Genomic DNA, 13520 nt, shown 5'->3' on the forward strand with positions numbered 1-13520 from the left:
AAAAGTTTGGCAACTCTGGCCAAATTACTAGATTTCTGCATGGAACCAACTTAACCATGACATGTCTGCAAACTGTAAATTGTAATGCAGTTTTAAATCTTTTATTGAAAAGAATCTATTCTTTCATTTTTTCTCCAATCATTCCTTTAGTGATTATAGCCAAAGAGTTCTATTTTTACTTTATCAGTCCTTGATCACAGCACTTGATTCCAAAATGGTTCTGGCTTATCTAGATGTTAGATTGCATACTTCAGATGTTGCTTATCCAACAACACAGCACAATGGGCCAGTGCTATCACTATTCTTGCACTAGACAAATCTCTCTGTAGGTCCTTTGCAGTAATGTGGGGGTTTTGCTTTGCATACCTGACCAGTCTAAGAGCATTTTTTTTTTCAGACTTTGGCACTTCTCCTGCTCTCAACGACATTCTGGACAGTGAAAATTACAACCAGAAAGACTTTTGACATCTTTTCTAGTCTTCTCTTGTTTTGTAAGAGTCTTTGGTTTCAGATCCTCAATCAGCCGCTTAGATGAGCGTATGGTTGTTGAGTGTATGCACAATGACCTAAGAGATTGGAAGGGTCACATAATGTATTACACTCCGGAATTAATGTTTATTAAACAATAAGCACAGAGACTTTGCAAAAAAGTCAAAATAACACTAGTGCATCAATGAGGTGCTTTTGCACATGCAAATTGAGCACTTTTGGACAGGCAAATTGAGCACAAAAATGGCAATTCTGCACTAAAATTTGTAGAAGTGTATCATATTTAGGTTAATTTCATGCAGTTAACTTCTTAACATGCCGTTAAACATGTTCAAACTTTGTGCACATGCACATATAGAGGAATACATATACACAAACACAGACTCTCTCTCTCACACACACATATACGCAGTGGCTGCTGGCCACTGTCACCATGAAGAACAGTCTTTGAAATTCTCTTTCATTCTCTCTCCCTGATGTCTACAGGCTCTGTAATGTCTACCTCTCTCTGTTTCATTCTGGAGCCCTCTCTCTCTCTCTCTCTCTCTCTCTCTCTCTCAGTTTCCTTCTCTCTCTGTCTGCCGCTGTCTCTCCTTCTCCCCCTCTGGCTGTCTCGTTTACTCTCTCTCGGCTCCTGTGTTTGTCTTCATGTTTCTTTTCATATTTCAGTCTGCCTTCCTTTGTATTCTTCCTCTGCCTCCTGTCATCTCTATTCTCTCCGTCTTCCTACCGCTGTCTCCTGTGTCTCCAGTGTGTGTGTAAATTGTACACTGTGGTCTCCAGCATGTCCACTGCACTCTTTTCTCCTCTGTGCTCCTCTCCATCAGTCCTGCAGGCAGCCGAAGCTTCTGTGAATGAAAGGAAAACACTGCTCCCTCCTCCTTTCGCTCTGTGCAATTCCAGTTTCAATTTGGTCCTGTCACCCTTCCAAATTTAATTCAGATCTCTTGCGCTTCCACACACTCACTCTCTCTCAATTCAATTCACAGTTCAATTTGAAATAGCTTTATTGGTGTAGCTTTACTTCAGCACAGCATTTGCTTAAAGATTTTAAAATGCCCTTATCATGGAAAACTAAATTTTCCAGACTATTATTTTCAAATAAAAGAGTTTGATGTACATCAATGGAAATATTATTTGTATACTATGCACTCCCCAGTCCATGTGCTCCATGTATGGATCCTAAACAGCCCTTTTTTTAATTCAACATGGTTCTGATAAGGGCTGCATGATTGATTGTATTTTTATTTTCATTGCAATTCGGATTTCTGAGACGAATCCTATTGATTTTCAATTTCTACATAATTAAATGACTAAGATGTAAACAAAGTGTCATGTAAGGAATGCACAGTAAAATACAAAATAACTAGCTACAGGGCTTAAACAAAGAAACACAAAGAGTAAACACAACATGAGGCAGGGAAAGAACAACTACATCAGGACTCGTGATGAGTGATGAGTAGACCAGACAAACACTGTCTGAAACAAAGGGCTAGATAAAGGTTACAACAAATGGGGAACACCTGGGAGAGGGAGGAGACAGAGACTACAGACAGGTGAAGATACTAATGGGGAAGGTGGGGGAAAAGGCAGAGCACAAGAACCAAAGACAAAAACACAAGCACATGGCAGAAAGCACATGGCTACAACACAGGGCAAGAAACAAGCACAGGAACAAGGGTGAACCGTGACACAAAATCATTGAGAGTTGCTCTGTTCTAGAGAAACTCACAAAAGAACAATTGTTCACAGTAGTGGTGATAGGCATCTGGAACTTTTAATGTCTACTTTTAAAACTACACCATGAATTATTAAGGAAATGTGAATATGCTACTTGGTTCCTGAGTTATTGTTCTCTCTATGTTGGGAAATTTTTTGGCCTAAAACACATTTTTATAAAATCCATTCATGGCGGAGAGGACATTCTAAGGCAAAATGTTCCCAAAGGAAATTTCAGATTTATCACTATTTTACTATTATTAAAATTACAATTACAAAAACTCAGACATGTTTAGGTTCACTGGTTGTTCTGCATAGTAAGTAAAATTGCTATATTTGTGTAAAGCAATCTGTAAATAAATCTGAGTCAGTAAGCTCTCAAGTTCACATCAAATCACTCTAAATGACTTGAATTATGCAGCAGTTTTGAAAAATCAGTGGAATGCTAAGATGACCAAATACTTCACATTACATCACACATGCTGGACAGGAGTGATGGTGAAAATGTTGTGTTAAGGGTTGTGCCTATTATTACAGCAGTGGTGTGCTTCTCTGAGGAGGGATTTGAACCATAGTGTCCTATGTGCAGAATGAGTGACTTAACCACTCTGTTACATAGCCAATTAAATATTGCGTAAATATTGTATTTACCCTCGAAAACAACTTATACTTAACAACTAACCTGTGAAAATGTTCAGATGTGATGACTATTCTCAGTCCTACTGTTATGTATTAAATCTATAAAGCAGTCACAGTTCCATAAGAAGCGTTTTAGGAGAACTTAGATATATTTTGTTTTATAGTTTGTTTTCTATATAGAAAAGATTTTTTGTAGGCCTAAGAAGAGCTGTTTAGGCAGTAGTCCCTGTTTTTCTAATAGCATTACAATCTAATTATTGTGTTTATAATTGTGATGTAAGTAGCTGTAGAGTGTAAATAATATTTCACTAATTTTATTTTGGACAGTGTTAAATGGGGCTTTTTGAATGTTATAAATGTGGTATTTGCTTAAAGGTGATACTAGATATATATTATATTAATTACTCTGAAAAAGTCTGTACAATCAGTCAGAGATCATCAGAGATGTTAATCATAGTTCATATCATCATTTTGTATTTCTCAATCTTGTTCTCCTCTTCTTTCTCTGTTCCCCTATTTTCTCTACTCACACCTGCCCTCTCTCAGGTGTGCCTGACACTAACAGCAAAGCGTATGGCTCGTAAAAACTGTTTGGTGAAGAATCTGGAGGCTGTAGAGACTCTGGGCTCCACCTCCACAATCTGTTCCGATAAAACTGGCACTCTGACGCAGAACCGCATGACCGTGGCCCACATGTGGTTCGACAACCAGATCCATGAAGCTGACACCACAGAGGACCAGTCAGGTGAAACCATTACTTCTACAACCCCAATTCCAATGAAGTTGGGATGTTGTGTAAAACATAAATAAAAACAGAATATGATGATTTGCAAATCCTTTTCAACCTATATTCAACTGAATACACTACAAAGACAAGATATTTAATGTTGAAACCGATAAACTTTATTGTTTTTTGCAAATATTCACTCATTTTGAATTTGATGCCTGCAACATGTTCCAAAGAAGTTGGGACAGGGGCATGTTTACCACTGTGTTACACCACCTTTCCTTTTAACAACACTCAGTAAGGGAACAGAAGACACTAATTGTTGAAGCTTTGTAGGTGGAATTCTTTCCCATTCTTGCTCGATGTACAACTTCAGTTGTTCAACAGTCCAGGTGGTCTCCGTTGTCGTTTTTTGCGCTTCATAATGTGGCACACATTTTCAATGGGAGACGGGTCTGGACTGCAGGAAGGCCAGTCTAGTACCTGCACTCTTTTACTACAATGCTATGCTGTTATAACACGTGCAGAATGTGGCTTGGCATCGTCTTGCTGAAATAAGCAGGGATGTCCCTGAAAAAGACGTTGCTTGGATGGCAGCATATGTTGCTCCAAAACCTGTATGTAACTTTCAGCATTAATGGTGCCTTCACAGATGTGCAAGTTACCCATGCCATGGGCACTACCACACCCCCACACCATCAGAGATACTGGCTTTTGAACTTTGTGCTGATAACAATCCGGATAGACCTTTTCCTATTTGGCCCGGAGGACACGATGTCCATGATTTCCAAAAACAATTTGAAATGTGGACTCATCAGACCACAGGACACTTTTCCACTTTACGTCAGTCCATCACAGATGAGCTCGGGCCCAGAGAAGCCGGTAGTGTTTCTGGGTGTTGATGATATAAGGCCTTCGCTTTGCATGGCAGAGTTTTAACTTGCACTTGTAGATGGAGCGACGAACTGTGTTCACTGATGATGGTTTTCTGAAGTGTTCCTGAGCCCATGTGGTAATATCCATTACAGAATGATGTGGGTTTTTAATGCAGTGCCGCCTGAGGGATCGAAGGTCACGGGCATTCAGTGTTGGTTTTCTGCCTTGCTGCTTACTTGCAGAGATTTCTCCAGATTCTCTGAATCTTTTGATGATATTATGGACTGTAGATGATGAAATACCTAAATTCCTTGCAATTGCATGTTGAGAAACATTGTTCTTAAACTGTTGGACTATTTGCTCATGCAGTTGTTCACAAAGTGGTGAACCTCGCCGCATCCTTGCTTGTGAAAAACTGAGCCTTTCAGGGATGCTCCCTTTATACCCAATCATGACACTCACCTGTTTCCAATTAACCTGTTCACCTGTGGAATGTTCCAAACAGGTGCTTTTTGAAAAGGGATAAAAAAAGAACCAAAAGAGTTCATCTATTCGTACAAGCTTGACATCATAACATTTTCAAAAGTCTTTTCAAAAAAGTTCTATATAGAATCATCATTTTTACTGATGGACCCAAACTTTTACTGGTGGAACCGTATTTTGGGCAAAAATCTCTACATCTACAGCTTTCCTGACCAGCTACATACAGCTGATGAATATGTAGTGAATATGAACTTGTGGTCTAGGAGACATATGGCTAAATCTGGAAACGTCACACAAACATGTGCTTAAGCAGGTGCAGGAATCTATTCTCTCGCTCCATCCACTCCATAGCCTGTATACATATAGTCCTTGGATTATGTGTAGTTTTTGCAAAGGGATATGTTCCTCTGTTTTTTCCCCTAAAGACTTCTATACTCTTAGTGTTTTTTTTATTTCTGTTTTTTCTCAAATTTACATTAATACATAAATTAGCAGTTACAATGACCCCAAAAGGAGCCAATCACTTTAATCATTGGTAAGTTTAGTTTAGGTTCTTTAAGCTGCTTCATGAAATGTTTAACATCAGTTAAGCAGAACATCAGTGTTTGTGTGTAGAAAGCCTGGAGAAGAACTTCTGACTGCACTAAGAATCCTGTAAAGCACAGATGTGGAAACGTCAAAAGTCATACTTTGTTCATTGATGAGATCGTTACTTTTGTGACCACTGTATGTATTTGGGAGATTTACCTAACTCACTGTTAATGGCAATTTTAACATCTGATGATCTGTTCACGTCAAGGGTCCTGAACACCAGTCCTGACAGACTGTTTGGTGATACTTTTTGGGGACAGTTTGGGGATTCCCCTGCTGAAACACACTGACCTAAGCTCAACAGCGAAATGTTTTTGAATAGAGTGATCACCCAACTCACCTTGAACTAGAAATTAAGACCATCATTCTATATATTAACTTTTGGCATCTTTTGCTGTGTATATAACTTTTCCTGTTTGTGTGTATATACAGTTACTGACCTTAATGGTGTGTGTGTGTGTGTGTGTGTGTGTGTGTGTGTGTGTGATTTGTCTTGTTTGCAGGTTTTGGGAGTTTTGATAAGAGCTCTCCGACCTGGGCTGCTCTGTCACGGGTTGCAGGACTCTGTAACCGTGCTGTCTTCAAACCAGGACAAGAGCATATCCCTATTCTCAAGGTGAACACATAAACATAGTCCATAACTTAGAATATATTGAGTATTCTGTGATTTTCTCTTTCTAATTCATGCTGACCTAACAAAGTGTGCAGTTATACTGAAGGCATGCTAATGACTATAAATCTGGTGTGTTGGTTTGTGTGTGTGTATGTGTGTGTGTGTGTATGTAGAGGGACACAGCAGGAGATGCTTCAGAGTCAGCTCTGCTGAAGTGTATCGAGCTCTCCTGTGGTTGTGTGTACACACTTAGACAGAAAAACCCCAAAGTATGTGAGATCCCATTCAACTCAACCAACAAGTACCAGGTATGCACATTCAACATGCATGCACAAATATACATGGTGATACACGTCTCTGTAAAGTGGAGTCTTTTATATTGTATATAAATGCATGTATATATATGAAAATGTAGTTGTAATTGTTACATTTGGTCTCTGCATAAAATGTTCCACCTCAACGGTAGAGATTCAGATTATTTGGCCGCCAGCAGCTAAGCTAAGCTACACAGTTCTGAGAAGGGATGTAACACTGTTTGTGTGGGCGGCCATTTGGAACAACTGGCTAGAGTTTGCCTGCTGGCCATACCCCCAGCCATACCACCAGTAGCACGGGATTGCCGCTGGTACTAGACATGTGGCTGGGTGGGACATCTGGCTAGGGCTTGTCCCTTGGGGGTGTAACCAGCAGGAAAGTCTCCTGGCCTAGCCATACAGCACAGCCAGCGAACAAACAGCAGCCATTGTGGGGTAAATGTCCATATCAGACTTCTACAACTTTTCCACTGACATTAAAGGAGTCCATTGCAATCCTTTGGTGGCATAGCCAGAAGTGGTATCTCAAGGGTTTGAGCTGGAAGGCATGGTAGGGGATGGCTGATGCTAACAGTTGGAGGCAAGAAGATGCACCACTTAGTCCAAGATGTGTGCTCTGGGCATAGGTTTGAACATCTCTGGGGAGGGTGGCTGAGAGGAGTGCCGCTGCAGCAGTCACATGCTTTGGTCTCTCTGCTCCGGCACACTGATGGAGAGAACGCCACTGAGTTGGTGTTCAGCTACCCACCAGCGCCAGTTAGTACAGATGATTCATCAGCCAAGGGAGACCCCCCACTCCCACACACAGGGGAAAAGTGAGAGGCTCCCATTTTCGTTTGGGGACTTATGGGTATTGTTCTGCTGCATTTGTTCTCAGAGTTTGTTTTGACAAATGCTCATGTAGACAGGGCTACTTCGCCTTTGGGGGGCAGTGTGTCAGAGCAGGTGGGAACTTGGGGTCTACATGCAACCTAATAATTCGTTAATAATCCGACTAATAGCTCAATCGGAATAGAATATGTCCATGTAAACACCTCAATCAAAATAGTCCGATTGATGCCATTAGTCCGATTGATGCCATTCGGAATACAATTACTATCTGATTGAACGAGGTGGGTAATCCTGTAAATAATTGCCTTGCTATTTATTGTAGGACATGGCTAATGCATCAATTTAATAACGGTAAATGATAAAACACACACACACACACACACACACACACACACACACACACACACACACACACACACACATATATATATATATATATATATATATGTACAGTGTTCCCTCGTTTATTGCGGGTGTTACGTTCCAGGACCACCCACGATAAACGAAAATCCATGAAGTAGGGACGCTCGTTTTCGGTGTGTATTCATCCACTGAGTAAATATGCACTATTTACTGTACATTGTAATGATTTATAACATTCCTTTATTGTTATAATTAATATTTTTAATTTATTTTTATACATTTTGGGATTTTTTTAATGTAAAAATTCATCAAATATATATATTTTCCACAGATTGAGTTCTGCAGAAAACCCGCGAAGTAGTGAAAATCCGCAATATATTTTTTCCATTAATATTTTTTGAAAACCCGCCAATACACAGAGTCTGTGAAAGGTGAACCGCGAAGTGGCGAGGGAACACTGTGTATATATATATATATATGTGTGTGTGTGTGTGTGTGAGATAACCCTTGGTTTGGGGAGAAAGGAGGACACAGGTGCTGGAGTATAACAATAGAGCTGAAACTTTTAATGGAGGTATTTAAAGGATTTAGGCTTGGCTTTTTGCCAGATGAGCAAAGCGGAGAAAAAAAAACTAAACCTAAACTTTCAGGCCTTTGACTTTTCCACCACTCTTTGCTGGCCTCTGCTTCAGTGAAAATTCTCTCTTTCATCATGCACTTATACATACATGGTCAAATAATAAAGTTGAGATCCCACTGAAATCTTCTATAAATATATATACAACCCCAATTCCAAAAAGCTGGGACATGGCAGCAAAAGGCTGGAGGTTTTATACAACGTCCCAACTTATATATGATCATGTGTATCTCTCTCTCTCTGTCTCTGTCTCTCTCTCTCTCTCTCTCTCTTTCTCTCTTTCAGTCTACACATACATGTATATATATATATATATATATATATATATATATATATATATATATATAATATCCTCATTGAAATACATTTTTTCTATACCCTTCTCTCTAGCTGTCTATTCATGTGATTGAAGACAGTGCTACAGGGCATCTGCTGGTCATGAAAGGAGCTCCTGAAAGGATTCTGGACAAGTAATCAATATAACTTATCATGACTAATCATTGCTTCCCTCAGACTCAGCTGGATTTGTTTGGTGGCAGATCTGTATCATTAAAGAATGATAAAGCTTTTTTCATTAGTAAAAAAGCTGTCAATCCAAAATTGTGTCAATCCAAAATTGTGATTACAGCTGATCATTTGATCTTATTAACTTTGATCCCTCTTGATTAAAATGTTTTTAAGCTGTTATTGCAAGGCAAGTGAAATTGACTTCACAGTTGTGATTATTGGTAATCAGTAACTATTGCTACTGGTGATGGATCATGCAGGTGCAGTACCATAATGATCAATGGTGAGGAGCTTACTTTAGATGATGAGTGGAAAGATGCCTTCCAGAGTGCCTACATGGAGCTGGGTGGTCTGGGCGAGAGAGTGTTGGGTAAGATTTTCTGAGAGTGTTGCAAATGTAGAGGTTGCTGCATGCAATTGAAAAGTGCTGAGTGAGAGGGTTTTTGTAAGAAAGAATGACAGTAATTGTTAGGGACTTAACTGAATATGACTTCATTGTTTAGGATAAATGGAAAATTTGTTCTAAACAAATCAAATTCAGTAATGAATAGGCAATGCAACATTTTTTAACGGCACAAAGCCTTCTGAATCTATGATGTGTTCACAACAACTTGCAGCATATCCTCTCTTTAGATGCTATGACAGGCACCTCAGTATCCACCAAAAAAGTCTGCTTATCAGTCCTTTACTCCTCTAGCCTGAACTCTGTCCTGCTAACCAGACCTAAACATAACCTTTTAATCCTCAAAATTTAATTGCATAGTTCTACAACAGCTGTACCAAAATTCATAAAGTCTATAGTCTGTAAGCTAGTTGGTGAAAGATACTTGTTCAGAGATTTATAGCTCTATATCATAATACTATTTCAGTTCCTGAGTGTCACATTTGAGCAGGGCTGAGGCTCCATATAGCCTGTGCAACAGATGTCTACGAATAACTTTTTGCAAATCCAAATCAAGCCTCAAGTCTTTTGTTGTGAACTCTAGTTAAGTCTAAAGTCTTGTGTTATGGCCCCAGTTTTGGCCTTCTGTCTGCGACAGCCTTAGTTGTATGCTTAAACAGAGTTGTGAGTCAGTTAATGGTGAGTCAGAGGCCAGTTGTGAGTCAGTTAAGTGTAAGTCCACATTGAGTTGTGAGCCAGTTAAAGGTGAGTGAGAGTCAAATTGCGAGTATGTTAAGGGTGAATCAGAGTATTGTTGCAAGTCAGTTATGGGTGCGTCTGGGTCACCCTCATTCAAGTAACTCGAATCTGAGTTGTTGACTTATGTCCCCATCTCTAGCCTATGCAGAACATGGGGTGCAAGGAGCACCACATTGTATTAACCACACCCACTTTTGGTTTACACCCCACCCCACCCACTTTCAGTTAAAATCCAAATATGCATAGAGATATACAGATATACTGATGTTATTGGTACTAAACTGGTATAAATACACCCCTAATATTAGTGTAAGAAGGTTGTATAAAGGTACTGGGTTGCAATTTCAGCGCCCTCGTCTTTGGTTCAATGTCACTGTACATAACTGCATTGGACTGAATTCTGTTTGTATCCAACACAGATAAAGGAGAAAAGCCCAGATACTAGTTAATAAACTTTTTCACATCTGAGATTAATTTATTCACTCAAAGAAAATATCTGATTTTGACCAGACGGTTACTTTGGGGATGGCTGTCCGCCAGCATCATTGATTTTGCTTTATATTACTTTTGACATTTTCCTCTCATTTCTTTAGTCTGTACTGTATTAATTATTTTTATAGCTCTGTCACTCTGCATTTGCAGGATTCTGCCACCTGTCCCTGTCTCCCTCCCATTTCCCACGAGGCTTTGCATTTGACTCTGATGATGTCAACTTCCCCATGGATCAGATGTGCTTCCTTGGTCTCATGTCCATGATTGACCCCCCGAGAGCTGCTGTCCCTGATGCTGTGGGCAAATGTCGTTCTGCTGGTATTAAGGTACTGACTTAATTCAGTCATTAGTTTAATTAGATGACTTATTTATTCACCGTAAATATTTTGTAAAAATAATAAAAAAACATGTTTTACTGCAAAAAGTTGCTAAAGTGGTTACCATTGTTAACTTATTATTAGAAAATAATAATTATTAGAAAACCCTGAATCATTTTTACAGTGTTGATTCTTCCATGTAAGTGACTTTGGCTTTTAAATATGCAGTGCACATATTGATAACTGTAACTCATTTGCAAAGGTGATCATGGTGACCGGAGATCATCCAATCACTGCTAAGGCTATCGCTAAGGGTGTCGGCATCATCTCTGAGGGCAATGAGACGGTGGAGGACATCGCAGAGAGACTCAACATCCCTCTCAGTCAAGTCAACCCACGGTGTGTATTTATTCTAAGGGTGGGAGAAAATATCAATACAGTATAATACCACAATATGTGAGGGCTAATAATATTATCAAAACACAAATTATACATAAATTATACATAAATACGTAAACCCATTGTTAGAGTAAAAAAGTCATTGCTGTATGGAGAGTGTAGTGGATAACACCACAGGGTTATTGTAGTTTTTTATATTTTCATTACTTTTTATTTATTTTTTTTCATCTCTTTTTACAATTTCAGTTGGTTCTGTGGATGCATTATTAGTTTTAGTTTTGTTTTAATTTTCTGAGAAAATTGGTGTAGCTAGTTTAGTCTCTTTACATAGCTTTAGTTTTAGTTTTAAGTAACTAAACGTGATGAAGCAACTGTGATGTTACATATTTAATGCATAGAATGAGCAATTCCAAATTGATTTCTATATCAGTCTACAAACTGATTGGGCTTTAATTCTAAAACAAAGTTCTTACACACTAATTATAGTAACAATAATTTAATGCATCACTGCAATGGAGTCACGCTTGTGTTGTCATCCTCATCTCTATGAACATCTGCACCAATTTGTCTTGTGATGTTCATGTGCCGCTATCAAGTCACTGAAGGCTCCAAGCTGATTACAACTTAGTTAGCGTTATTCCTTTTTACATTACTTGCATTACTTTTTGCATTGCTTTAGAAACTGACGTGTGCTATACTGAACTGTAGTTGTATTCAGTTGAGTGTGACTGTTTTAGCATTGCAGTGGACTGTGCTTTGCTCGAAACCCACTACTAACCTATCCTTTATGCATTGAAAAAAGAAGCACTCAGATGTCTTTAATTTGGCTTGACAAAACATACTGTTCTTCTTAATCATCTTCTTCTTTTTCTTGTTTCCCTTTCAACCCAGTATAACTAAGCCTTTTAAAGGCTTTACAAGCTTTCTTTAAGCAACAACTGGTCTAACGTTTTTTCTACAGTTATTGTTATTTATTTTTCCCATTACAGTGAATGGTGGAATGCTTAACATTCTGAAACTGAATCAATCTTCTTATATTAACCTCTTACCTCACCACACCATGATACAAGCACGCAAGCATCAACTAGGGATAGAAGCCACTTAGCAAACCTTGAACAACTACCTAGGATATCATAGAAACCATGTAGCAATACCCTTGCAACCACCTGGAACACCAACAAAAATAACTTTAAAATAACCCCAAAACAACCACAGAAAGACAGCATAAACCTGTCTGTGCTACATATTTTCATGTTTGTGTGAATTTGACAGAGATGCCAAGGCATGTGTAGTCCACGGTACTGATCTGAAGGAGATGAGTTCTGAATATTTGGATGATCTCCTGAAGAACCACACTGAGATAGTTTTTGCTCGTACTTCTCCACAACAGAAGCTCATTATAGTGGAGGGCTGCCAGAGACAGGTAGGAGTGTGTGAGAATGTTATTTGGACATAATGGTTGAGCTAAGTAAACATGTACAGACTGTTTGTTTCTGTAATAGTTAACAGCTGATTGTGCTTTCAGGGTGCTATTGTAGCAGTGACAGGTGATGGAGTAAATGACTCGCCTGCCCTAAAGAGGGCAGATATTGGTGTTGCCATGGGAATAGCCGGATCTGACGTCTCCAAACAGGCGGCAGACATGATCTTGCTGGATGACAACTTTGCTTCCATAGTAACAGGAGTGGAGGAGGGTAAGAGAGAGAAGGAGAGGAAAAAAGTGGGGAACTGAGTTGTAAGCTTATTAGATACACATACACTGAACTCCAATTTTTCAAATACACCTACCATATTAGTACACGTTGTATGTTTACAATGTTGCACAATTTATCTGATAATCAGTGGAGATGGATCACCATTGGACCACCACTGACCAGATATTGTTTGAGTGATGGACCATTCACAGCACAGAAGTGCCACTAATCTGGAAGGGTTCTATGGTGGTCCCATTTTATTGAATGAACTGACATGTACAGTCCTGTGAAAAAATTAGGACACCCCATTATATAGTCAACTTTTTATTAAGAAATGTTTACATATGAATGTCCAATCTTGTTTGTTTATTTCTGGAAAAGAAAGGGATTAAATTGCAATTAAACAACAAACATTAACACTATTTTACTCATGAAACAAAAGATATGAACAAAAATGCATATTATAATGGAGGAAAAAGTTAGGACACAATACCCTCTAATAACTAGTGTTGACCCCTTTGGCTGAAATAACTTCAGTGAGATGCTTCATGTAGCCATCTACCAATTTCTGACGAAAGTTTGCCCCACTCCTCAACGCAGAAATTCTTTCAGATGTGAGATGTTTGACAGGTTTCTTGCATGTACAGCCTGTTTTAAGTCACTCCACAGCATCTCAACGGGATTAAGA

The 13520-nt window shown here is 39.0% G+C and overlaps 1 protein-coding gene across 1 annotated transcript in view; it reads left to right on the forward strand.

Moving 5' to 3' along the window:
• The window catches only part of atp1a2a (ATPase Na+/K+ transporting subunit alpha 2a), a 46924-nt gene that overhangs the window by 16463 nt on the left and 16941 nt on the right, over positions 1-13520 (forward strand). The window contains exons 9-17 of the mRNA XM_017699155.1: positions 3394-3592; positions 6028-6140; positions 6311-6445; positions 8673-8752; positions 9050-9159; positions 10573-10748; positions 11002-11138; positions 12411-12561; positions 12664-12832. Of these exons, the coding sequence (XP_017554644.1) occupies positions 3394-3592; positions 6028-6140; positions 6311-6445; positions 8673-8752; positions 9050-9159; positions 10573-10748; positions 11002-11138; positions 12411-12561; positions 12664-12832 (1270 nt within the window). The remainder of the gene's footprint in view (positions 1-3393; positions 3593-6027; positions 6141-6310; positions 6446-8672; positions 8753-9049; positions 9160-10572; positions 10749-11001; positions 11139-12410; positions 12562-12663; positions 12833-13520) is intronic.

The sequence above is a fragment of the Pygocentrus nattereri genome, chromosome 19 (genome assembly GCF_015220715.1).
Source record: "Pygocentrus nattereri isolate fPygNat1 chromosome 19, fPygNat1.pri, whole genome shotgun sequence".
NCBI classification, from domain to species: domain Eukaryota; kingdom Metazoa; phylum Chordata; class Actinopteri; order Characiformes; family Serrasalmidae; genus Pygocentrus; species Pygocentrus nattereri.